The following is a 27,818-nucleotide window of genomic DNA, read 5'->3' as shown; positions in this document are numbered from 1 at the left end:
AAAACCTAAACTAGACAGATTCTGGCACTGAAAGATTATGCTGTCAAAAAAATAGTTAAAGTCTTAATAAGTTTGGTTGTCTTGTTGACTGTCAATTATCATTTTGGACTCTCTTTCCCTTCCATGAAATTATAGTGGAACAATGTTTCATCAAAGCTTAAGATCTCAGACTCCCCCATGTCTGTGATCAAAGACGTCATCCTAAATAGGTCTGATCAGGCATCGCAGAGGAGGGCAGGCTGGTTTAGCCAAAGGAAAAAAAAAAAACTTGGAGCAAAGATGACAAAGTTAATCAGTCATTTCTTTGGCAATAAATAATAAGATATGCTGAGAACTGCAAATGAGAACATCCTTAGGTTCCTCAGAGATGTGTCTGCTTAGCACCTGGTTTATCCAAGCTTGTGAAGCCATCATGATATGACCTTGATGAAGAAAAAGCAGCACTGTGATAAATCTGGAATTAAATTAGTTTTGATGGTATATGCATGACTACTGTAAAATGCTACATGCAGTATTCAAGAAACAAGAAAAGCACTGAGAATTTTAAAAATACTAATGCAGCTACACATGGTTGTTGAGACAGGAACTTCACATTATCTGACTTCATTTTTTTTTTTTACTTCAATTTTTTGAAGAGTTTACACTTAGAATAGTTGGAAAATAGAATTATTTGAGTTTTTAACCTATTGGTCTCGATTGTTTATACCATATTGTCTCTAGCAGACTTCTTATAATTGTTCATTGATAAGTTCATTTTAGTTGGTATATTATTAATTAAATCTTCATACCTGAATGAAACAGATGATCTGGTTATTGTAAAAGTAATTTATTGAAAAATTAATGATGTAACTTTTGTATGAGTGAGAGAAAGACATACATGGAATCATCTTTTAGCTCTTTTTGATGCCAGTGGATATTTTAAAATAATCTCATCTTTACCTCATGGTTTTGCAGTCTCTTAAAAGAACTAAAATGGATTATTTAAATGCTGACTTATAAAATGTTTATAAAATGCATTTTAAAGTTTTCGTATAAGAACAACCAAGGTTTTAACAACTCCCCTGTTTTTATGTTGAAGCTTTAGATGGAAGGCTTTAAACTGACTCAAGAGGAAACAAGTAGCTTCATTCATTTGAAAGCATTTATCAGGTATCTTCCACATGCCATGCATGCACAAAGTACAGGTTCAGAGGCTGAGACACAGTTTCTGCCTCCCCACAGCACTTAGTTTAGTGTAGTGATTCTCAACAGGGATGGAAGTCAGCCCGTGTTCCTGGTGTCTAAAGGGTAGAAACTAAGAAGGCTGCTGAAATACCCAACCATTCACCAGACAGTTTATCAAAAGGACAACAAAATCCAGCTGAAAACATCAGTAGTACCAAGGTTGAAAAATCCTGGTCTAGTGGAAAGAAATAAGCTGTTCTCATAGAGGGAAGTGGTACTTCATAAGGAACAGAAGGAAGATGGATGACTCTGGGGATAGTGGGTTGGAATCAGCTTCACTGAAATAATTACTTATGAACTGACTTAAGAGAAGGTTAGGAATTAATCAGAAGCGGCAGAGTTAATAACAGGAATTTCCAAGACATGGAGGCATAAAAATGCCTAATTTACTTCTTTGAAAGGGATCAATATTTTGACTTGGTAGTAGCTCACCTTATGAAGTTATCACAAAGTATTTTGATTTTAGGTATTTTATATTCTGAGATAAAAAAAGTTGAGGGCAGGAATCATATCTTTCAACCATTTCATTTAAAGCATTCATATTAATATAAGTTCATGTACTTAATTGCTGCTGTTTACTTGGCAATTCATTCATTTCAAGGTATCAGTTCAGTTCAGTCACTCACTTGTGTCCGAATCTTTGTGACCCCATGCATGGCAGCACACCAGATCTCCCTGTCCATCACCAACTCCCGGAGTCTACCCAAACCCATGTCCATTGAGTCGGTGATGCCATCCAATCATCTCATCCTCTGTTGCCACCTTCTCCTCCTGCCCTCAGTCTTTCCCAGCATCAGGGTCTTTTCAAGTGAGTCAGCTCTTTACATCAGTTGGCTGAAGTATTGGAGTTTCAGCTTCAACATCACTCCTTCCAGTGAACACCCAGGACTGATCTTTTGGATGGACTGATTGGATCTCCTTGCCATCCAAGGGACTCTCAAGGCTTCTCCAACACCACAGTTCAAAAGCATCAATTCTTCGGCACATAGCTTTCTTTATAGTCCAACTCTCACATCCATACATGACTACTGGAATAGTACATCCATATATGGCTACTGGAATAGTCAGCCAAAGCCTTGACTAGACGGACCTTTTTTCACAGACCTTTTTGACAGAGTCTCTGCTTTTTAATATGCTGTCTAGGTTGGTCATAACTTTCCTTCCAAGGAGTAAGTGTCTTAATTTCATGGCTGCAGTCACCATCTGAAGTGATTTTGGAGTCCAAGAAAATAAAGTCTGTCACTGTTTCCACTTTTCCCCCATCTATTTGCCATGAAGTGATGGTACCAAATGCCATGGTCTTAGTTTTCTGAATGTTGAGTTTTAAGCCAACTTTTTCACTCTCCACTTTCACTTTCATCAAGAGGCTCTTTAGTTCTTATTTACTTTCTGCCATAAGGGTGGTATCTTCTGCATATCTGAGGTTATTGATATTTCTCCTGGCAATCTTGATTCCGCTTGTGCTTCTTCCAGCCCAGCGTTTCTCATGATGTACTCTGCATAGAAGTTAAATAAGCAGGGTGACAATATACAGCCTTGACGTACTCCTTTTCCTATTTGGAACTGGTCTGTTGTTCCATATCCAGTTCTAACTGTTGCTTCCTGACCTGCATATAGGTTTCTCAAGAGGCAGGTCAGGTGGTCTGGTATACCCATCTCCTTCAGAATTGTCCACAGTTTATTGTGATCCACACAGTCAAAGGCTTTGGCATAGTCAATAAAACAGGAATAGATGTTTTTCTGGAACTCTCTTGCTTTTTCCATGACCCAGCAGATGTTGGCAATTTGATCTCTGGTTCCTCTGCCTTTTCTAAAACCAGCTTAAACATCAGGAAGTTCACAGTTCACGTATTGCTGAAGCCTGGCTTGGAGAATTTTGAGCGTTACTTTACTAGCGTGTGAGATGAGTGCAGTTGTGTGGTAGTTTGAGCATTCTTTGACATTGCCTTTCTTTGAGATTGGAATGAAAACTGACCTTTTCCAGTCGTGTGGCCACTGCTGAGTTTTCCACATTTCCTGACATATTGAGTGCAGCACTTTCACAGCATCATCTTCCAGGATTTGAAGTAGCTCAACTGGAATTCCATCACCTCCACTAGCTTTGTTTGTAGTGATGCTTCCTAAGGGCCACTTGACTTCACATTCCAGGATGTCTGGCTCTAAGTGAGTGTAAGTGATCACACCATCGTGATTATCTGGGTCATGAAGATCTTTTTTGTACAGTTCTTCTGTATATTCTTGCCACCTCCTCTTAACATCTTCTGCTTCTGTTAGGTCCATGCTATTTCTGTCCTTTATTGAGCCCATCTTTGCATGAAATGTTCCCTTGGTATCTCTAATTTTCTTGAGATCTCTAGTCTTTCCCATTCTATTGTTTTCCTCTATTTCTTTGCATTGATTACTGAGGAAGGCTTTCTTATCTTTCCTTGCTATTTCAAGATATACATACAGCATTTTAACACATATATTCATCCTTTTCAGTAACCACATTGAAGAATGACAGTGTATGGAATAGGTCTATAAATACGGTATTTTCAAATTCTGAAATTGTTTTTTTTTTTAATCTGTACTTTATTTCCACCTAGTGAGTCAAAAGCCACCAAAGATAAGGAGCTGACAAAATTATATCGATAGATCTATTGCTGAGTGGCATGGAACTGCTCATATTCATGCCCATATTTGTAGACTAATTTTTATAAAATGCACCCAAAGTTAACATTTGTAAATAATTAAAATAGAGTATGATAAATGTTTTCATCAAAGTATATTAAAAATGTTACACAAACTCAGTGAATAAGGCTGTCTGATTGAATAAATACATTTTAGTTAGACTTGAAAGAATGAATGGAAATCTTCCCAAGCCAGTAAGTGGAATGCTGGCAAGATGGACAAAGGGACCACACAACACAACATGAATTGTTTGGGGAACAAAAAGATAGTGTGGGGAGATAAGGAAAAGGCTGTTTGGAGCTATCCTGTGAAAGACTTTGTCAGCAGAGCATAAGAGGATTTTTATTTGGGAAAATGACAAAGCATAGAAATTAAGTGTCATGCTAACTAATAAATGCTTGTTATTGTTTAGTTGCTAAATTGATCCAACTCTTTTACAGCCCTATGGATTGTAGCCCACCAGGCTTTCCTGTCCATGAGATTTCCCAGGCAGGAATACTGGAGCAAGTTGCCATTTCCTTCTCCAGGGGATCTTCTGACCCAGGGATCAAACCTGCATCTCCTGCATTGGCAGGCAGATTATTTGCCACTGACCCACCCATGAAGGCTTTAACTAATAAATTTTATATAGTGCAAAATCTCAATCTAAACACCATTCTTTTCCTAGACAGTGTGTTGCTGTAGATACATTTGAAATTTTTCCAAGTGCAAGAGTCTCATTGAACATTTCTGCTCTCTAAAGTTAACCTGCTGAATTTTGGCCCACTGGTCTAATCTGTCATCCACAGAGGTTTCTCAGTACAGATGAACTGACAGTCATTCACAGACTGTGCATTCAATGTCATTTATAAAAACATTATTTAAAATATCTTTGGTGTTTTTGAAGTGTTTTAAACAACCTATACCAACACCATCTGTTAACTATCCTGTTTTTTAAAATGAAAGAATCCATCTGCTGTGCATTCAGTTCCTGGGTCAGGAAGATCCTCTGGAGAAGGGAATGGCAACCAACTCCAGCATTCTTCCCTGGAGAATTTCATGGACAGAGGAACCTTGAGGAGGGCTCCAGTCCCTGGGGTTACAAAGAGTCGGACATGACTGAAGCGACTAACACTCCCATGTCGCCGAGCCAGTTTCTTATTTATCCAAAACATCTCCTACTCCATTTCTCATATTTTTAAAGTAAAATATCCACACTGAATTTTATGTAAGGCTTAAGAAAGAAAAGACCCTGATGCTGGGAAAAATTGAAGGCTTGAGGAGAAGGGGGTGACACAGGATGAGATGGTTGGATGGCATCACCGACTCAATGGATGTGAGTCTGAGTGAACTCTGGGAGTTGGTGATGGACAGGGAGGCCTGGCATGCTGTGGTCCATGGGATCGCAAAGAGCTGGACATGACTGAGCGACTGATCTGAAGAAAGAAACACGAAGCTTCGTTCCCCAGGTTAATTCCATTCACTGCCAGAGGAAGTCTCGCCACCCTCTCAGCCCCTGTTCAAGTTGTCCAGTTCATCTTTTCTTTCATTCCAAGAGTTGCAAACCTTTCCATTCTGCCATTCATCTGCCATCTACCCCTCTAGACTCATAGTGAGAAATGTCGTTTGTGTGTTTTCCCCTCCCTTTCATCTTCCCTTCCTTCCTTCCTGAAAATAAACATGATCATTGTAGAAAATCTAGATAATGCTCAAAAAATTTAAAGAAGGGAGGAAAAGGGCACTCATGTGAAGATAGCTGCCTTTACCATTTTGGTATACTTATTTCTTGCTGACCTTTTTCTAAGCATACTTTTTAACATAGGGACCAAACACTATGCTATTTATTCAAGAAGTCACAAAGGTGAATAATCCATTATTTCTCTTCGTTATGCTATTTAGAGGGTTCCAAACTGGCCTAAATTTTCTATATGCTTTAGCTTTTTTTTTTCCACAAGTGTGCCATGTGATTTTTAATGTAATGAAATCCTATTTAAAATATTCTGAAATCACCCTACCTTAATGATTAATCAGAATCCTACCACATAATATTCAGTCTAAAACAGAGATTCTACATTTATCATCATGTATAGTCTTAAAGTATGGCTTATCAAATTTCCTTTAAAAAGCATAGAGCAGTTTTCTGTGTTCACTCCGTTAAGAAGATTGTTAAGTTAGCATGCTGCACTTAAATTCAACAATATTTTCTCAAACCTTTTTAATTGCATTTTTTATGTTAAAAAATGCTGTTTATGAATATCCCCTTTGTTGGTCTGCTCTAAGAAATACTGCTTACATATGAATATTTTGAATTAGGAATAAATGAAATTCTGTTTTGCTATCAGAACCAAATTGTAAAAATGCACTGCTTGTCTTTGAAAATCAGTATACTCTATTAGCAGGCCCTGTCAATATAAAAAGTGCATTCCATTTCCACCTCTTGCTCTAATAACCTTTTCTGTGTTACTCTGAGGCAGTTCACATAATCAGAGTATATTGTCAGCTTACTGGAGTTGGGGAAGCATGAAATGAAAATCACGTTAATATTGATCCAATTCTTTTACGTGCAAGTGTCCTTGATGTCCTTTTCCACAGAGCAATAACTGTTGATGTTAGGTAGCCATTTTCTTTTATTTCTTGTAGTCTAGCAAATCGTTTACAAGCATAACTAATGTGAATAAGAACTTACCACTTAGAAGACTAATCTGTCAACATTCCATCTTAATTAATGCCCATATTGCTAATTCTGCATATTTATCCTCCCACTGAAATATTTTCGGGGTGCTTTTCAGAGAACAGCCTACTGACAGATATAAGGTCTGTGTCTCGTTTAAAACAATCAAAAGTCTGCAAAAGTTACTCATTTCATTAGTAAAAGCACAAAGGATGCTGCACTCTAATTTTATGTGATCCAATGATATGCTAGATGGATCATAAATAGTAGCATCAGTTATTAGTTCAGGGAAGGATTACCATTTCTGAATCAAATTCGTTATAAATTTGAAACTAGTATCTTGGTAGTTTTATGGTGATATAGGTAGTATCTATTTTGGATTGTAAAATATATTCTCTGTCAACAAAAACGAACTGAAGTAAGAACCATGATTAAATCCAGTGCATTCAGACTAAAATACCGACAACTGAGGAAGGAGTCTAAACTGTCCAGATTTTTTATCTATATTTATTAAATGTGGTCAGTAACTTCAGATTTTTTATTTAAAGTCTGTTTGAAACAACAGATGGGAATTGTCTATTTGAATAGAAACAGTCTGTTTCACTTATGAAAGTACATGCTTTCATAAAATAATTTTGTATTGATAAAGCAAGGCTCCTGACTCAGCATCAAATATAAAGGAGAAAAAAAAGATCCTGAGATTTCCAGTCATTCTTTCCAATAGTGTTTTTATTCAGTGTCACTTTAACAGTCTTCACCATTAGGATTTTTCTGTTACAAAGACTGTTTTTCCTTCAATCCTATTCTGTACAGAAGAGTATTTTTTTAGTCCTTGGTCTTTAGCAGATCTTTATTTCTCTGTCATCATCATTCATGCTTCTTAAGAAAGGAAATGCTGTTTGTACTATAAAGTCAAAGGCAGAATTTAATTTTGAATTTAAATTGTTTATGGAGAGAATTATTTATCTTTTAGTAAATGATTGTTACAGTAAAGTTTGTTCTATATATGTATCTGCTGCTTTTATCTCCATTAAGATTGGCATAAAATATTTTTGAGTGGTAGGCTTCTCAATACAACAAAAAGCATTTTTTCATCTTTTTTGAAATGTTCAAAATTGTAAACCTCTCGGTAATACATTAATTCATATGTAGTATTACATGAGATATTATCACCATATCTCATGTAATCAGCAGAGAGGTATATTTATCTTAAAATCTTTTTCTCTTAAAGTGGAAATTAAATAATATCATTTGGAGTTATTAAAAGCACTATTCTGTGAAGGTATTTCTTGCTCTGATTTCAACTTTAATGAGAAAAACCAACCTCTATTTTAAAATTTGCCAAAGTATCATATGTCATTAATAGTCCTAGTCCATTTTGTCAAAACACATTTTCCAAGCTAAAAATGTTGTGAAATGCTATATATTGAAAAGAATTTCTTCCCCAAAACTGAATGCCATCTTAAACTGATTTCAAGATGTTTAGAAACGTTAGAATTTCCTAGTAATATATTTACATAAAATTAAAATGAGATGAAATTTCCATTCTTTCCATCTCCTTCCAATGATAGAAGAAAATTATGTACTATATGGATCATTTATATAATTCTATAAAACAAATTATCAACAAATTATCAAACAAATGTCAACTTTGTTGAGAAAGCAGTTTTTTCCCTTATGTAAGATACTACAAATATTTATATTCTTAAGATGCCTCTATTCAAAATCAAAAACAAATTTCAAATATATTGATCCTTATATCATTTTATTTAATAATACCTTTAAGTGAATGATATGATTATTGAGGGAAAACAATTTTTAATGTAAGCTATTTACACTCTCTTCAACTTTACAAACACTTCTTGGTACCTGCCTACATGCTGTCCTTTCTGTCTTGAGGAAGCATCTGATTTAATGGAGGCATGGAAGGCTCATATTGCCTTGTAATGAATATAAACAGAGTATCACAACACCATGGTGACAGGAAGATTAATCCCAACTGAAGGAAGGAAAACCATTATTGAATAATCAGTATCTGCTGGGTATTGTGCTCATAAAACCTAAGATGCATTTGGTAGCTTATTTGAGTTTTTTGATCCTCACATCAGCCTGCATTTTTCCCTCTTTGCATAAACCTTAGGCAGCAGTGTTATAATCAGTAAAGAATTGGTTGTATTCTTGTTCAGTTTTAAGTTAAGGACTTAGTAAACTCTTTGTAATACTCTTGTTAGTTTATTTTCTCAACATTTTAACAAAATATTTTAAGAGCTTATTATGGGAGATGTGATAGATGTGGGTTTGATCCCTGGGTCAGAAAGATTCCCTAGAGAAGGAAATGGCAACCCACTCCAGTATTCTTGCATGGACAGAGGAGCCTGGTGGGCTACAGTCCGTAGGGTCACAAAGAGTTGGACACGACTGAGCGACTAACACTGTATAAATAATATTCACGCATTTCAAAGTATTTCAGCATCCATTGTCTCATTTTAACACTGCGATAATCCTTTAAGGGTTCACTTAGTAAATACTTAGTCCTCTTCCAACAGCCTAGGAAACTGAAGTTAGGAAATTGGTCTGGATTTTTTTTTTTTTTTAGTATGTTCTTAATGGATACTTATAGGAAAAAAGAAGGAAAGAATTGCAAATCACATAGTCCACCTTCCTCATGTATGACGAAATTGTAAAGGATGTGAAGAGAAGAGTAACTTAAGTGCTGTACTTTTTCACACTCTTCATGGGGTGCTCAAGGCAAGAATACTGAGTGGTCTGCCATCCCCTTCTCCAGTGGACCACATTTCGTTAGAACTCTCCATCACCAGCTCAGATGGACATGAGTTTGAGCAAGCTCTGGGAGTTGGTGATGTATATGGAAGCCTGCGTGCTGCAGTCCGTGGAGTCGCAATGAGTCGGACGTGACTGAGCGACTGAACTGAACTAAACTGAAGTTCTGTACATATAAAATGATTAAAATACTGATTATATATTTATTTTCATGTGCTCACTCAACAAATATTTATTGATTGCCACTTTTTTGACACTTGTTGCACTGGAAATAAAAATATAATTAGTACACCTAAATGAAAAACTTAAGAAAAAATATCAAAAATAACAGTATATTGGGACTATATATAAGATACAAAATGTATGCAGTGAAGAGAGTAATCAAACTGAATCTTGAAGAACACGGCAGGTGAGCAAATTCCATGTAAGAGAAACTCCACATGTCATACTTAAAGGTTTGAAACAGTGTGGCATGTTTGGTAACAAAAGCTTTCAGCTCTTGGGGATCACAAGGTGTGAAGAGGTCAAATTGGTAAATTAGTGAGATTAAATAGGCAGGGAGAGGATCATGAGTTATAGACCATATACTTAAATTGTACAGATCAAATAACATTGAGAAGAGATTCTCACAGAGTAAATATACATAATATAGGTAAATACACAGGTAGGTAGGTAGGTAGATACATACATATATACATCCATGTATTATTTGTAATAAATGAAAAGGACATTTCCAAACATTTCCAAGAATAAGTAATAACTGTAATATACAACTGATAAATATGCCACACTAAAATTGGCTTGCTATGGGTTTATATCTTTTCTTTGTGCATTAGCAAAACAGACATGATATTTTGCTTACCTATTATTATAAATTACTTTTTTCCTTATTGGTATAGATATTTAATTTATTTGTTGTTTACCTATTATTATAAATTAATTTTTTTCCTTATTAGTATAGATATTTTAGAGTTGACTATAGAATAATTCCTTAAACAGAAATAAACTACTGAATAGTACTTTTCTGTATACTGACTGCTTGTGTTTATCAGTAGAAAAAGATATGATGGGCAAATGAAATAATTTATTTGCCTTAATTGTCCAGACTTTCCAGTTAGACATATTCTCTTAATATTATCAAGATAAGCTAATATGTCTGATTTCTGTATTTTAACATATACTTGTTTAAAATAACAATAAAATTTTTAAGTGATAATTATTATAATAGTAATGCTAGAGTATAGTAACAGTACTAAAACTAGAAACATCTTCGTTTTCTTGTTAACTTCACTTTTAATATATATTTTGTTTCATATAGATCCTTATTATTAAGAGAAATATGAGAGGAGCTTTATTTAGGTTCATGTAATGCCATGTACTGTATTAGATAACATTTTCACATATAGAGCTTTAAGCATATTTACATACTAAGAAATCTAACGTGTATAGGATAGTTTCCTGGATTTGTTATTTGTAATATGATGTGGAAAATACTTGAAGTGTAATTTTGGATTTGACTTCTTGAATCTATAATTTGATGGGATTTTTTTATTCTGAAACCATTCAAATGTTATGGCATTTTAATGTTTTCCTGGAAAGTAAGCATATATGTCTATCCTGTGCAGGTTTACACATAATTCACATTTTCGAATCTAAGGCTTTCTGGTGGTTTGTGGTACCTGCTTGTTAATTTCTTGATGAATGGCTGAAGAGGCCAAGAGGTGCTCTCAGTCCAACATGTCTTCTGAAGATAGATGATCTCAGATAAATTCCCTTCCCAATCAGATTTTGATTTGTTGGGTGTTAAACCAATTCTTCCTAAGGACAGTGTTTATAAGCCTTGTAATGAGACAGCCCTTTGAGACCTTACCTCTTTTTGCCTGTAATTTTGATAAATGAAAGTCTAATTCATAAAGGATATTGTGATTGAAAAGCACCTTTGGATCTCATACACATTAATTTAGATAAATGTTTGGTGCAGTACCATAAAATTAGGAAGTTTACCGAGCTGCAAACTGATAATACTTCAACAGGGATGGTAAGTTCTGGTGTGTTGGTAGGCATTCATTTACTATATATCTTTTAAACACACAGTTGTTTTGCTGCTTTAAAACTAGAGGGGGTAACACTGAAAGCTTAATATACGTTTGAGAGCTCACATTCCTTTAACTGCAATTTGTTTATTGGTAAATTTTTAATTTTAATAACACAAGGGTAATGTAAAGCCTTTTTTTTTAAGACAAAGCAGAATACAGACTGTTGTGATATGAGCAAAAACTTACTTTATCAAGCTGACTCATGCATGGGTAAAGGAGGTTATTGACTATTTCTTGTTAAGAACCAAGTTCCCTTTTGTGTTAATACATAAGATTCTTCAACTATCTCTCAAACTGAAGGCAGTTCACCAAGAATCTCTGAGACATCCTGGGATTTTCAGGTTAAGAGATATCCAGAAGTAACTTTTATTCATTTATTCAGTATTTATGAGAACTTGCTCTGTCCTAGGCAGTGTGCTGAGAACTGGGCATACCAAGACAGAAGGATGTTTCTAGTCATCAAGGAAGGAGCTTCCAGGCTCTGTGGAGATAACAAGCACACACCAATTATAATACATGTAACTACTGTAGTAGCAGGACTTATGAGATATGATGGATGTATAGGGAAAGAGCACACAGACCTCCCTAAAGAATTCAGAGAGGGGAACTCGGGATGTGTAGACTTGAACTTCAGTTCAGCAAGTGTTTGTGGCACACGTGCTTATTACCAGGTACTGATGCTGCAGAATGAAGCTACAGCCCAGAGGAGAAGACATACTTGTAATGGAGAGCACCCACTCAGTGTGGTTGAGTTCTATGTAGACTGCGAAAGTATGGGTTGTTTAGGAAAGGCACCCAAAAGAGGTGAGTTTTGAAGGCCAAGTTGGAATTAGCCAAACAAAGGAGGAAGGGGAGAACATACCTTATTGAGGGAATGCTTTTAACACAGATAAAGAGATCCAAGAAAGCATGACATATTCTGGAAGCTATAAATGGTTCAGTATTGCTCGTGGGAGAGTAAGAAAAGGTTAAACAAAACTGGTAATGAGAGGATAAAAGGCCTTAATCAGTCATACTAAGGAGCTTAGATTTTATCTTAGGGTATAAGCCTTGCGTTGAATGTTGTTGATTGGAGGAGTTAATAAATAATATTAAGCAGGAAAATATTTTCAAGTTGTTAGTGTTGAAATAAAATAATACTTTGACAGAAATATGAAGGATGGTGTGAATAAGGGAGCTCTCAAGGCCTTCTAAACCAAAATGATGATGGCTTGAATTACAGCTGAGACCATCACCTTACAGGGTGAATCATGTGTCTGTGGCTTAATGAAGTATATTGATCAAAATAGGAGGAGGTGAAGGAACAAGAGATAATTCGTTCATTTAGGGAAATGTGGTAGAGAAGGAAATGGCAACCTACTCCAGTGTTCTTGCCTGGAGAATCCCAGGGGTGGGCTGCCGTCTTTGGGGTCGCATGGAGTCGGACACAACTGAAGCAACGCAGCAGCAGGGAAATGTGGAATTAGGAATATCTAGCTGAATATGTCTAGTAGACATATGGCTATAAAGGCCTCAGGAGAGAGTTCTTGGTTGTTAATCTTTGGATTTGCCTCTTTGTTCCAAAAGGTGCAAGCTTCGAATTTCTCAAATTAAGATACTAAGCAAGCAACAAACAGCATATAGATAGCTGCCCCCAGAAGATCACTGTTGGGCTGGCTTTATATCACCAAGACTCCAAATGAAATAAAGATAAGGTTCTGGAGCATTCAGTAATCAGTCCTCAATCTTTTATTCCAGAAATGAGAATCATCTGTGGGCCAATGAAAGAAGACTACACATATAAGCCATTTAAGTCTCCTCACATTCCAAGCAGCATTGATCTCTAATAGTACTGCTTGTTTTCTTAAGTGTTTATTGAAAGATATACTTAACAATCCATTACTTTATACTGTTAAGTTGTATTTAAACTGGGCTCTCTAAATGCTATTATGCAGTAAAAGCTAGGATGACAGAGTATACCTCTCAGCCAATGACACAGTGCCACTGTGACATGACTGTGTACCTCAACATGTATTTTTTACTCCTCTATGGACTACCTTTGAGTCAGTTTGTTAATGTTTTAGCAAACAGAATTGGCTCTGAATCACTAACAAAAAAGAATTGTGAATGCTGCAAAGAAAGAAGCTAACAGTTTGGTTTACAGTGCAAGTTTTACCACAGCTAGATGCTTAACCAAGAAATGGTTGAGCAAATATCAGTAGACAGGAAGGACTGTTGGAAATCTCTATATTGGGCCTAGGAGAATTAACCAAAAGTATTCATTGTTCACTGGATTTTTGGCCAAAGGCATGACAAGATTTGGAAAGTAATTACATGTATACACAAAACCATAGCATCCCCTGAAACTATGATACAAAAATACTGTATAGCAATGATTTGTTATGCCTCCATTTCAGAAATGGACTTCTCTGGTAGTTCAGCTGATAAAGAATCCACCTGCAATGCAGGAGACCCTATTTCGATTCCCGGGTCAGGAAGATCCCCTGGAGAAGGGGTAGGCTACCCACTCCAGTATTCTTGGGCTTCCCTGGTGGCTCAGGCGGTAATGAATCTGCCTGCAGTGTGGGAGACCTGGGTTTGATCCCTGAGTTGGGAAGATATCCTTGAGAAGGGAAAGGTTACACACTCCAGTGTTCTTGCCTGGAGAATGCCATGGACAGAGGAGCCTGGCAGGCTACAGTCCATGGTATCGCAAAGAGTCGGACCCAACCGAGCAACTTTCACTTTTATTTCAGGAATATATACAGTACGCCAAATGAAATGTGAAGATACTTTTCTAGTTAATGCTGCTCTTTGAACCTTATACCCTAATACTAAAGTTGGAACACAGTAAATTAAACCATATTCCTCCATGTTGAATTCCAACTTCAGGTGACATGAAATACAGGTATTTCTTAGCTATATATATATATATATATATAAAATTTACTTGTAGCTCCGATAATTTCACATTCATTATCACCTGCCAAAGCAGATGTCTAAATGTAAATATTGAAATATTTGTTAAGGAGTCAAATCCATGAGACATTTAAATGCATTATAATTTCTGACATTCACATGGATTAACATGTTAATGCTAGGCCAACTAATTTTTCTCAGTTACTTTTTGTGTGTTTGAATTTTAGCCATTTGTACCACTTTCATTGTTGTTTAGTCGCTAAGTTTTGCCCAACTCTTTTGCTACCCTATGAACTGGAGCCCGCCAGGCTCCTCTGCCCATGGGATTTCCCAGGCAAGAATGTTGGAGTGGGTTGCCATTCTGTTCTCCAGGGCAGGGGATCTTCCCGACTCGGAAATACTGAACCCGCATCTCTTGCATTGACAGGCAGATTATTTACCCTTGAGCCACCAGGGAAGCCCTTGTGCTACCTTATATATATCAAAATAAGGATATCATGGCTAATTCAGTTCAGCCAATTGCTCAGTTATGTCTGACTCTGAGACCCCATGGACTGCAGCACACCAGGCTCCCCTGTCTATCACCAGCTCCTGGAGCTTACTCAGACTCATGTCCATCAAGTTGGTGATGCAATCCAACCATCTCATCCACTGTCATCCCCTTCTCCTCATTGCTAAGGAAATAGCTGTTTTGAAGTATTTATACTTTATGCCTACATCTTTCCTTACTCTTTCTGTGGCTTTCCAATAGCAGCCATTTCTCCCTTCAGGTGTGAATGCTTTCTTGTTTTCTTCATACTTATCTACTTTTGTGAATGATCTGATCAGTTGATTATCTGATTCACACTAAAGTGTAATTGTGTAAGTGTGTGTAACATTTATGGATCAGAAAACCTAGTTTGTGGTGAAGTACAGATTTTTTTTTGTAGAAAGTACAGTGATCTTAGAATGCCAAGTTCTAGGTTCCCCAACCATGCATGTGGCTTTCTCCACCTGTTTCCTCACCTGTAACATTAACACCCCTTGCCTTTCTCACAGAGTTATTTAAACCAAACTAAATACAAAAGGTACATTTTTTTCTATAGTTGAAAGTAATATGTAAATGCAGTATATATCTATAAGAAAGTAATAGCTTTTTCTCTAACACTTACTGAAAGTAAAACAATCACAGTGACCTAATTTACTATATTTTGGTTGTGATTAGGGACTGAAGAAGATGTTGTAAAGTCAAAGAAAACATTCAGAAGTCAAGCGATAGTGAATCAGAATGCAGAGACAGAGCTTATGCTGGAAGGAGATGACGATGCGGTCAGTCTACTCCAAGAGAAAGAAATTGACAATCTTGCAGGTAAATTGTTATTTTTTTATTTGTTGTAAGTAATAAGTGCACACGATATTTGTGAATTTGAAGTCAATCTCCAGTGAATAAGCTTGTGCCAGTGGTTGGAACAGTGCTCAGTCATCTTAATGTTAATAATTTATCTCATTTCTAATATTGAAAAGAGGAAACTACACATCAGCCTAATGGTAAATAAATAGCATCTACTGTCTGTGTAATGAAGAGCAACTTTTAATGTAGAAAAAATAATGGAGAGCACAAATTGTTCTCACTAACTGCCTAAATGATTGGGGGTGAGGGTGGCAAGGGGAACACGATGGTAATGTAACCTGTGACTAACATGCTAACAGCTATGAAAAATAGTTACTTCAACCAGGTGACTGTGGAATTAGCCATTTCCTCCCTGCTGTCACTCTTGGGAATTCCTTCCCCATTTCTGTTTTTTCTCTGTTCCCACAGCTCTAATCCCCATTACTACAAAACATTCACTGCATGCCCACTCTGTTTTCACTCTGTTCTGGTGCTCATCTAAGGTCAATTCAGAGCAGCAAATCAATGGCCCGATGGGTTATAGATGTCTTAGTGTTGGCCCATAACCATTTTGGGGTTTTAAACCACTTTGAGAATTCGATGAAAGTAGATTGTTTCATGAAGATACCCATACAGTCCTGTACAGAGAGCTCACTGACCCCTGGAAACCAATCTGTGGAATCATATCCTAGATCTCAGACTAAAAACTCCTGCTTTAGAGCCTCAAAAGGGGCTGAGTCTTAACCTTTATTCTGCATTTTCACCCCATACAACTTCGGAGTGGCGGATGGCAACAGAGAAGTGGACTTATAATCATCCTTCTGTTTACAAAATAGTGCTCCTTTTTCTAGAAGTGTGCCAAAAATTACCTGGCATGTTTTAGGAATGTCTCCAACCATATTTCTGCCAGTTAGAAATCTCTCATTTTACCAAAGAGAAGTTATTGTTGATTGTAAACTGGAGACAGCACATTATTGTCCCTCTCCTAGAAAATGTTTAATAAGGCTGTTCTAATACCAGCTCTTGGATGTCCCTATGTTATTAGCAATTCTGTATCATGAAAATGATTTGTCCTTTTCAAAACTAATCTTAAGTCTATAAACCAATGCTTGCCTCAGATTCCTAAGTAAATGTTCAAGTTTTGATTCTGTTGTTTTTGTATTTGTTAAAAATACTTCAGAGATTTTTATCTGAGGCCATTTGGCAATTTAAGCAAATGAAGTCATTATTTCTTTTTGCCACAATTTTTTGTTTTGTTTTGTTTTTCTGGTCTTACTCTTGATCCTAATGAACTGGAGAATATTCACAAACATGATTCCCGATATTTTTAGATAATGTGTTGTCTTTCCTCATTCCCATATCCTCGCAGATATGTTCAGTAATTATACAGTTATTTAGTTGAGCATCTCTGGACTTTAGTTTCCACTAAAGGTAATTAATTAATACAAATTTGGTTATTGCCAAAGTTTGAAGTTTATTATGATAAGATCTGCCCAGTAATACCAGAGGCAAAATCTGATAAAGGTTAATAACTCCTTTGTATTTCTCTCTTTTAAGAGTAGACAGAGTAATTATTAATATTAATTTATGCTTATAAGCAAAATTCTCAAAATAACCTTAAGTTAAAATACTTGAAGAACAAAGAAAGTAGACTTGAAGTAAATTGTTTAAAAATCCAATTGTGCAACCCTTAACCAATTCACTCTCTCAGTACTCCTCCCACTTCTGTCTTTTAAACAGATTTTTCTTTGAGCAAATTTGCTCCTTTCCCTTTCTACCTGGTCCTAACTCATAGCCTCTGTAGAATCCTTGTGTCTGAAAAACCTTGCAAAGTGTCCTAAAACACTGATCTTCTACCAGATCTTCAGTGTTCATGTTTAAATCAGCAGTGCACAGATGTGATCCTGATCTCTAAATGCGGGAGGCAAGAAGTAGGGTATGGATGTTTTGTGAAGCGAGAAACAAGGGTCACAGAAAGCATCTGTATAGTTTGTAGGTGTCTCATAGATTCATTTTGTAAATACTAAAGCCTGTTTACTAATCTGGACTGCTGTGATAGTGACAGTGTTACAGAAAAATAATTTGGAAAGTTGGTTACAAACCAGTATTTTTACGTTCAAAAAATCAGCTGCTAATAAGTTTTAAACCATATATATATATATATATATATATATATATAATTTATTGTTCTAACGAATTCTGGTCCAAATACTTATCTCTGTCTCAGAAATTAAAATTTGTTAATTAATAATGCCTTTCTTAGGGTCAGTTTCTGTTTATAGGGGAAAAAAACAGTAAGAATAGCTAGCATGTCTTGCTAGAAACCAGTGTTTGAAGAGCTTCATGTGTAATAACCTATATTACCTGAATTTTACAAATCAGGATATAGAGGCCACGACAAATCTAAGTAGCTTGCATAAGGTTAAGAAGTATATAAATAATATACTTCCTTAGAAATTCATAGTATATGGCATGAACTAAAATGAACCAAGTAGTGTATTTAAATAAATATGTATATATATTTAAATACTCTTCTGAAATGATGTAGAATAAGACCCTTGGTTTATAACTCAATTTTTATAGACTCCCAGTATACTGTACGTAAAAGTTTATGAATAGGCCTGGTAATTAATTTTACCTTTATATATGGGTTCCCCCAAATCATCTTGTAAGTTAAAATCTGACAGAGCATTTTTGGCACAATTGGATTTAAATATGGACCCTTTCTCATGTTTTCTCCATTTTCTTTTAGTTTTAATGAAGATAAAATGTCAACAAAGTTCTACAGTTTTAAATGTCATACAGTTTTCTGTTTCACTTTTAGTTCCTTTTCTTCCCAAGCTGTTCATCTCAAGAGGCAAGTTAAATAAATGTGTGATTATTAATTGCTCAATTTATTACGTATTTTGCAAATGGCTAATATGATTATAATATAGAACTATGTCAATCAATTCAGTAATTATTACAATAACACCTAACTTAATTTATTTAAATTGCTGTTTTAGTTTGTAGTGATTGACCAATGTGAATTAGTACCTAAGATACCCTATGTAACTAAAATTTTCAATTTACTAATTATATTTCTACTTAAAACATTGAAATTACTTTAATTCAACTGATTTTAGTCTAAAATCTCATTTATTTTCATCTGAAATTTAATTTGGCAAGTTATTTCTTTAAACAGTTGTTGGGTAAAATTTAAAATTAACTCAAATTTATGTGAATTGACAAGTGAATGATTTAATTGATTGAAAGACTTTTCTCCCACTGATAAAATGTATTTCATTTCTTTTTAGAGTAGTAATTCTGTCACATATCTGGAAAACAATAGAAATATTTTACATAATAGAATTATAATGCATATGGATTCCTTTATTATTACTTCCAAATGTTAGTAATTTTGCTAATTTAGGGAATTCTGAGTTAATGACAATGGTCCTTTATGCTTTATCAGCTCTGTAAGTGGTAGAAAAATGTTTTGTGTGTATGTAAGCTATTATTACCAACAATCCACCCATATACTTAATGTCAAATAACTGAAAAGATTTTCTGTAAGCCCACATCACCAATGTTCAGACTTCTCTTTCCACCCAAAACGTCCTTGATACATCTCTGCAGTACACCATCCCTTATCTCCTGCTATCAAAATCTCTACCCTTTTTAATACCTACTTAAATACAATACTTTATGAAATACTCGCTAGCCAATCTTAGCTTCCCATAACAGTTTTTGGCAGCAACTTTTCTGTTGCCATACAATTGACTCATTTAAAGTGCACAATGATTTTAATGATTTTTGTATATTTACAGTTATGTAACCATCACCACCATTTAAGAACATTTCATCACCCCAAGAAGAAATCTCATACTCTTTAGCTATTCCTCCCAAAATTCTCATCTTCCCTCCACAGCCCTAGAGGATCATTAACCTGCTTTCTGTCTCCATACATTTGCTTATTCTGCACATTTCATATCAATGGAATCATATGATATGGAGTCTTTTGTGACTAGTATCTTTTAGCTATCATAATGTTTTAAAGCTCATCCATGTTGTAACGTGTATGTCTTTTTTTTACTGTGAATAATATTCCATTGTTGGACTGTATCACATGTTATTTATCCATCCTTCATTGTTTATCAAATGTTTATGGACAGTGGGTTTGTTTTCATCTTTTGGCTATTACAACAATGCTGCTGTGAATATTCATTTACAACATTTTATGCAAACATATGCTTTTATTTCTCTTGGGTGTATACCTAGACATGGAATTGTTGGGTCAAATAATTATTTTTAACTTTTTGAGGAACTGCTAGACTGCTTTCCAAAGTGGCAGCATTATTTTATATTCCTGTCAGCAGTATGCAAGGGTCCAATTTCTCCACATTTTTCCCAGTGCTGGTTATTATCTATCTTCTTATTACAGCTAACCCATAAAATTTTGATTATATTATTCTCAAGATACTTTATTACTGAAGCCTTGTTTTGCAGATGCTTTTCTGTATGTTTTGTCCCTCCTTTTAGACTGTAACACTAGCAACTGTGTCTCTTGTACTTTTGAACCATGAGGAAATTGTCTAAAAAAATTACTTGCCCTTAAAATGTTCCCATTGAAAAAGTTCGTTATAGGTAAACTGGAGAGCTGAGATAATTACTGGATAATTTATACCAAAATCAAGAGACAAAATAAAACTTTTTTTAAGCTGTTGAAATTAAGTGTTTGGGGCTTGAATTATCAGATCATATATTCATACTGATTTAGTCACTCAAATAATTACTTGACTTTTCCAGAGTAAGAATACCTACAGTCAAGCTAATCTTGGTTCCATCCCAATTTCCAGGAATTATGTCACTTTAGCTAAATGTTTCTTGAGGTTCCACCATTTTTAACATCAAGATACCACTGTGAACTCTTAATCAAAAAATTGTTTTTCTTTACCACATGGAAAACATGTCCTGTAACCAATGGACTATAGTGTTGCTTTGAATATTTTTAAAAGAGTAATTATAATTAGTACAGGGAACTAGCATTAGGAGGAAGAAGTGTTAGAATGTAAGGAGTTGGATTTTTCTATGGGGGAAGGTTTTCAAAGTGGTGAGGTGGTAGATTTACAATCACACAGGTGCACACATACACACACACTTTCTAACCAAAGTCAAGAATCTGAAATTTATAAGAAATACATTATGTGAATTTAAGACTGAGAAAAAATATAGACATAAGTAGGAGACCTAAGAGAAATAGAATGTTGTCAATGGGAGGTTCTCCTACATGACAGTTGCCTTCCTCACATGACTCACCGTTGATGTTCATAACAGTTCCCAGTGCAATTTCACTGATGTTTATTGGGCAGTAGTTGTTCAGACTGCTTTTCTCATTGTTAACTGGTAAAATTGTTTGCATTTCTTTCAATCTTTGTTCTACCAATTCAAAATGAATGCAATTATCAAATAATGTGAATAGGGGAGAAACTTGCTTAGAGTTTTTTTAATTATGCAATTTTCAGGTATTCAGCATTATAATTCAACATCTGTATACATATAAAGTGCTCATCTTCACAATTTTAATTATCTTCCATCACTGTACAGTTGACTCCCTACACCAATTTTTTAGAAATTTTTATAAGTTTGACCATTCCTACCTCCCTAAATCTACTTGACTGCATTTTATGTACTCATTCACTTACTTATTAACACCTTTTGAGTACTTAGTGACTATGTAGAACTCTGGGGTTCAGAAACTGATAGGGAAGAAAGTCATCAGGAGAATTAGTTCTACTTCCACTCTTCACTAAATCAAGTAACCAGGAAATTATGGTATAGAGTATATCTACCCAGGTAAGTGAAAGTAGACAGTTAAGATGATCAGAGAGATAATTAGGCCTTTAAATGTTCTAACTTGGAATGTTCAGCACCGAGACAAAGTTGTTTATATAGCAAGTGAAGGGTACCTAAAAACTGAGCTAAGAAAGGAAGGTAAAGCAAAATATAGGGCAAACAAGAAGGAAGAACTCAAGATTCTAGACAGTTATAATAATGAAATGAAAGGAACAACAGAATTCTAAACCTAAGACTTTTTTTTCAAGGAAATGTTATTTAAATAAGAAAAAAAGAGTATGAGCTGAAATCACAGGAAAAAAAATATTGTAACTGTCTAATGGAATAAGAGAATAGTACTGTACATGAATACAAGGTCAGTGTTTCATAGATTGAGATAAACTCTGACTCAGATCTTGTCTGCTTGAGTTAGGCCTAACTATTCCACACAACTCAAATCAAAAAGAATTAATGAAGATTCTTTTCCTGACAAAACTAATTTTTTTTTAAATCTCTGGCATTTGTAATTAAGTAGTTTTAATTACAAAGTCTAACTAGACTGGAGTCAATACAAATACAACCTGATATTTGTATTTAGAGGATAATAGTTTTTAAACATGCTAGATTCTCTGAAAAGCATTATTTTTTGCTCAGGATTCTTTCCTTAATTTTTAAACCCATGTGTATTTTGAGGGAAATTTAATCCATATGTCCCTGACTCAGTCACACTTAACTCATCAAAATGTTGTTTAGTAAAAGCTATTTGATGTTGAAAAAGCCTTATGAGTCTTTGTAAGTCTTTTTTTCTCTCTTTGAATTAGAAAGTTGCTTTGCAGTCATAAATAGTATACCCAAAGGGTTCGTGTTCAGTTTCAAACACAGAATTCACAAAGATCTTAGAGACAGTGTTAACATATGCTTATTTCTTACCAAAGCTAAAATATTTTAACTTCTAAGTTAATTTTTAAATTCAGTTGAAAAGTTGTGAAAATCAGTGAAAGCTTCACCTTGAATATCTATCCTTCTTAGCCTTTCTTCATTATTTTTAGTGTCTCCATGGCCATTTTAGAGCCTGCAAACATTATGCTATATCCATCTTTCTTTATCTGCCAAAGTATCTTGTCTCCTCCAACCATGGATTCTGTAGTCTATAAAAGCACTTTTAAGGTACTTTTAACTGTAATGACATCCCATCAATCAAATTCTGTAAATTTAAAAGGACATAATTCAACTATGTTTATTACACATAAACCATGATTCCGATCATATATAATTTTCTCGCTTTTTTTTTAAATTTTAAGAATAAGCATTTCATTGTTATGTTGCAGATCTTTCAAGACCACAGTGATGATGTCTCTTTCTTTCTAATAAAGCATTTTAGATGAGACCTATTTTTATTTTTTACTGTTTGTGCTGTATGGAGAGTATCCCACAAAGTAATCTCTTTCAGATTTATAGTTAAACTATAAACTATAGTTAAACTATACCACTAACATGCAAAATAGGGGTAGCTTGCAACTCAACTCAAGTACCAATCAACCATCTCTCTCCTAAGAAGCTAATGTTTCATATGCCATGATTTAAAAAAAAAAAAAAAGTATACGAATGAGTGAATTTTATTCACTTCTTGAAAATGTATGGGTCACCACGTTTGTTACACTTGGAGAAAAACAGTATAAGATAACAAAACTGAGACTGTGGATTTTAGTTAATTGAAGAAGAGGAAGGGGTGAGGTTTCATTATGGTGTCACTGCCTCATTCCAGAGTGTTCTGTGCTCCCTCTGAAAGAATTTGGCACTAATTCACAATTTGGTGAAAAACTGATTTTGCCCCCACATTTACAACAGTGCCATACAAAAAGTCTTTCTGCATACTGAAAATATTTAATTGATTTAATTATTTTGCTTCAGTGACTTAGTGCTTCGGAGCCAGAGTCACAGCCTGCAGAAGGATCTCCAACATAAATAGCACTAAGAATAAGTTTTTACATGGAAATCCATTTATATGTAGTTATTCCAGTAGAATCTGCTCCATCAGTTCAGGCATCAGTCCAATAAAATATAAATCTAGAACTTTTTATCAGCAAAAAGAAGAGAAAGTCGGACAGAATTTGCTGGCTCAGTTCAGTTCAGTTCAGTGGCTCAGTCGTGTCCGACTCTTTGCGACCCCATGAACTGCAGCACGCCAGGCCTCCCTCTACATCACCAACTCCCGGAGTTCACTCAGACCCACGTCCATCAAGTCAGTGATGCCATCCAGCCATCTCATCCTCTGTCGTCCCCTTCTCCTCCTACCTCCAATCCCTCCCAGCATCAGAGTCTTTTCCAATGAGTCAAATCTTCGCATGAGGTGGCCAAAGTACTGGAGTTTCAGCTTTAGCATCATTCCTTCCAAAGTAATCCCAGGGCTGATCTCCTTCAGAATGGACTGGTTGGATCTCCTTGCAGTCCAACGGACTCTCAAGAGGCTTCTCCAACACCACAGTTCAAAAGCATCAATTATTTGGCACTCAGCCTTCTTCACAGTCCAACTCTCACATCCATACATGACCACAGGAAAAACCATAGCCTTGATTAGACGGATCTTAGTCAGCAAAGTAATGTCTCTGCTTTTGAATATGCTATCTAGGTTGGTCATAACTTTCCTTCCAAGGAGTAAGCGTCTTTTAATTTCATGGCTGCAGTCACCATCTGCAGTGATTTTGGAGCCCAGAAAAATAAAGTCTGACACTGTTTCCACTGTTTCCCCATCTATTTCCTATGAAGTGATGGGACCTGATGCCATAATTTTAGTTTTCTGAATGTTGAGCTTTAAGCCAACTTTTTCACTCTCCTCTTTCACTTTCATCAAGAGGCTTTTAGCTCCTCTTCACTTTCTGCCGTAAGGGTGGTGTCATCTGCATATCTGAGGTGATTGATATTTCTCCTGGCAATCTTGATTCCAGCTTGTGTTTCTTCCAGCCCAGCATTTCTCATGATGTACTCTGCATAGAAGTTAAATAAGCAGGGTGACAGTATACAGCCTTGACGTACTCCTTTTCCTATTTGGAACCAGTCTGTTGTTCCATGTCCAGTTCTAACTGTTGCTTCCTGACCTGCATACAGATTTCTCAAGAAGCAGGTCAGGTGGTCTGGTATTCCCATCTCTTTCAGAATTTTCCACAGTTTCTTGTGATCCACACAGTCAAAGACTTTGGCATAGTCAATAAAGCAGAAATAGATGTTTTTCTGGAACTCTCTTGCTTTTTCAGTGATCCAGCAGATGTTGGCAATTTGATATCTGGCTCTTCTGCCTTTTCTAAAACCAGCTTGAACATCTGGAAGTTCACGGTTCACGTATTGCTAAAGCCTGGCTTGGAGAATTTTGAGCATTACTTTACTAGCGTGTGAGATGAGTGCAATTGCTTGGTAGTTTGAGCATTCTTTGGCATTACCTTTCTTTGGGATTGAAATGAAAACTGACCTTTTCCAGTCCTGTGGCCACTGCTGAGTTTTCCAAATTTGCTGGCATATTGAGTGCAACACTTTCACAGCATCATCTTTCAGGATTTGAAATAGCTCAACTGGAATTCCATCACCTCCACTAGCTTTGTTCGTAGTGATGCTTTCTAAGGCCCACTTGACTTCACATTCCAGGATGTCTGGGTCTAGGTGAGTGATCACACCATCGTGATTATCTGGGTCATGAAGATCTTTTTGTACAATTCTTCTGTGTATTCTTGCCACCTCCTCTTAATATCTTCTGCTTCTGTTAGGTCCATACCATTTCTGTCCTTTATCGAGCCCATCTCTGCATGAAATGTTCCCTTGGTATCTCTAATTTTCTTGAAGAGATCTCTAGGCTTTCCCATTCTGTTCTTGTCCTCTGTTTCTTTGCATTGATCGCTGAAGAAGGCTTTCTTATCTCTTCTTGCTGTTCTTTGAAACTCTGCATTCAGATGCTTATATCTTTCCTTTTCTCCTTTGCTTTTTGCTTCTCTTCTTTTCACAGCTATTTGTAAGGCCTCCCCAAAGAGCCATTTTGCTTTTTTGCGTTTCTTTTCTATGGGGATGGTCTTGATCCCTGTCTCCTGTACAGTGTCGAATCTCATTCCATAGTTCATCAGGCACTCTTGTCTATCAGATCTAGGCCCTTAAATCTATTTCTCAGTTCCACTGTATAATCATAAGGGATTTGATTTAGGTCATACCTAAACGGTCTAGCAGTTTTCCCTACTTTCTTCAACAAGTCTGAATTTGGCAATAAGGAGTTCATGATCTGAACCACAGTCAGCTCCCAGTCTTATTTTTGCTGACTGTATGGAGTTTCTCCATCTTTGGCTGCAAAAAATATATCAATCTAATTTCTGTGTTGACCATCTGGTGATGTCCATGTGGAGTCTTAAATATCTTCTTTCCAGACAAAATGTTTAGGCAGTTTTATTGATCAAAAGAGGATTGATAGTAATGTTTTATGTGTTTTTTTGTTGAAAAGTTCTGTTGAATTTTCCCTTCATTTTTAGAAGATGAAACAGCTAAATTTATTTTTAGCAGATGAAGCAGCTAAATATGTTCAATTTGTATCTAAAATAGGAACCTTAAGAACCAAATATCAGGAAAACTTTCTTAAAAAGTATGGCTGAGTCCCTTCACTTTTCACCTGAAACTATCATGACATTGTTAATCAGCTATACCCTAGTACAAAATAAGAAGTGTAAAAAAATAAAATCTTTCTCTCTCTCTCTCTCTCTCACACACACACATACACACATACACACACACACACTTACACACACAAATAAATCTTGCATCTAAGAATGGATTGTGTGGATAAGTCTGTATTCACCAGGCAGTTTTCAGGGCATGGGGAGAGGTTGAGCTAGTTAAGCAGTAAAGAGTAAGTGCAGATGGGCAAATGATGCCAGGAGATAGAATTTGCATTTATTGAGAGAAAACAGCCCTACAGGCTGAAAACTTCACAACTCTATGAATTAGGTATTACAGTTCATTCTAAGATGTGTAAACTTAGGGTCAGACTTTGGGGTGTTTATTTATGATCACATAACAAATAAGTGGGCCAAGAAGTGAACCCATTCTTCTTTCACCAAAAGCCCTTGTTCATCTACTACATCACTGTTTTCTTTTTTTAATCCTAAGTTATAACCTATTGACGGGTTAGCAAATCAATTACTTGAACTATTACCAGTGTTATTTGTAAATGAAATAGAAAAGATTCAAATAGAGAATGTCAAAATTCATCGCACACAATAAAGGTAAGAGCTGGAAGGACCTATTTGAGTCCTTATTCTCTGTTGTCAGATCCTGTCTTGACTCAGGTTGGATGTGGTTATCCAACCAAAACAAATATAAAATATTCAACATATACTGTGTGTAAGACATTGTGGTGGGTATTTGGGGTAAAAAGACACATGATTAAAGTTCCTGTTTTCAAAGAGTTTACAGTGTAGTGGGAGAACAGATAATGGAATAAAATTTTTTTTAAGTCCTAGATATACAAAGAAAGCCATGATAACACAAAACAGGGCCCTTGACCACCATGTGTATTCTGGAAAGCCTTCCTAGAATGGATGTTTCCTGTTTTGAGTCTGGAATCATAAGTAAAAATTTGGAGTTTTTATAGACAACGTGTAAACATCATATGCTAAAATATCACCTTCTCTGTGAAACTACCCTAGTTCTCAGTTATTCAGGTCGAAGTATGAGACAGAAATCTCTGAAGCTGAGATTGACAGGGTTACAGGTGGTGTATTTTGTGCCATGAGGACCCTATATTTTACCCTAAAGGCTACAGTGAGATAATAATGATTTTTAAGCATAGCAATGGAAAAAACTAATTAATTTTTTAAAAATTACTCAGGCCACTGTGCTGATTATGATTTTAGGATGTCTAGACTTGAGGTAAGAGGCTCTTGTTGCCCACATCAGAGGTATTGAAAGCTTGAACTCAATTGGTGGTAGAAGGAAGAGAAGGGGGCAGCTTCAGACAACACTGAGGAGGTCAGATGTGAGGGACCATGATAATTAATCAGTTGTGAGGAGTAGGAATGTTGGGAATCTGGCCTGGGAGAAGAAATTATCTAGAAGCTATTAAATGTGTTTGGGAATGTAAAGATGCAGGGCTTTAGGGGAAAGGGAAATGAAAATGACTGGTCATCCTGGTCTGTTGGATATCTGAGTTTTTCTAATATATATGAAGGTTTGAAATTTGAAAGCCAAGTTCAGCATAGAGTTCATAATTTAAACCTCTGAGATCACCCAAGGAAAGTAAGAATATATAAAGAGAAGAGCAGCAGCCTAAAGTCAGATCCCCTGTGGA

The 27,818-nt window shown here is 35.8% G+C and overlaps 1 protein-coding gene across 8 annotated transcripts in view; it reads left to right on the top strand.

Annotated features, from left to right (window-relative positions):
- The window catches only part of NBEA (neurobeachin), a 666,092-nt gene that overhangs the window by 404,403 nt on the left and 233,871 nt on the right, over positions 1 to 27,818 (top strand). For all 8 annotated transcript variants that reach the window (XM_060394443.1, XM_060394442.1, XM_060394441.1 and 5 more), the window contains one exon: positions 15,524 to 15,667. In XM_060394443.1, the coding sequence (XP_060250426.1) occupies positions 15,524 to 15,667 (144 nt within the window). The remainder of the gene's footprint in view (positions 1 to 15,523; positions 15,668 to 27,818) is intronic.

This window comes from Ovis aries, chromosome 10, assembly GCF_016772045.2.
Source record: "Ovis aries strain OAR_USU_Benz2616 breed Rambouillet chromosome 10, ARS-UI_Ramb_v3.0, whole genome shotgun sequence".
NCBI lineage: Eukaryota > Metazoa > Chordata > Mammalia > Artiodactyla > Bovidae > Ovis > Ovis aries.
The sequence above is the reverse complement of the archived record's forward strand: the minus strand, read 5'-3'. Positions and strand labels throughout refer to the sequence as shown.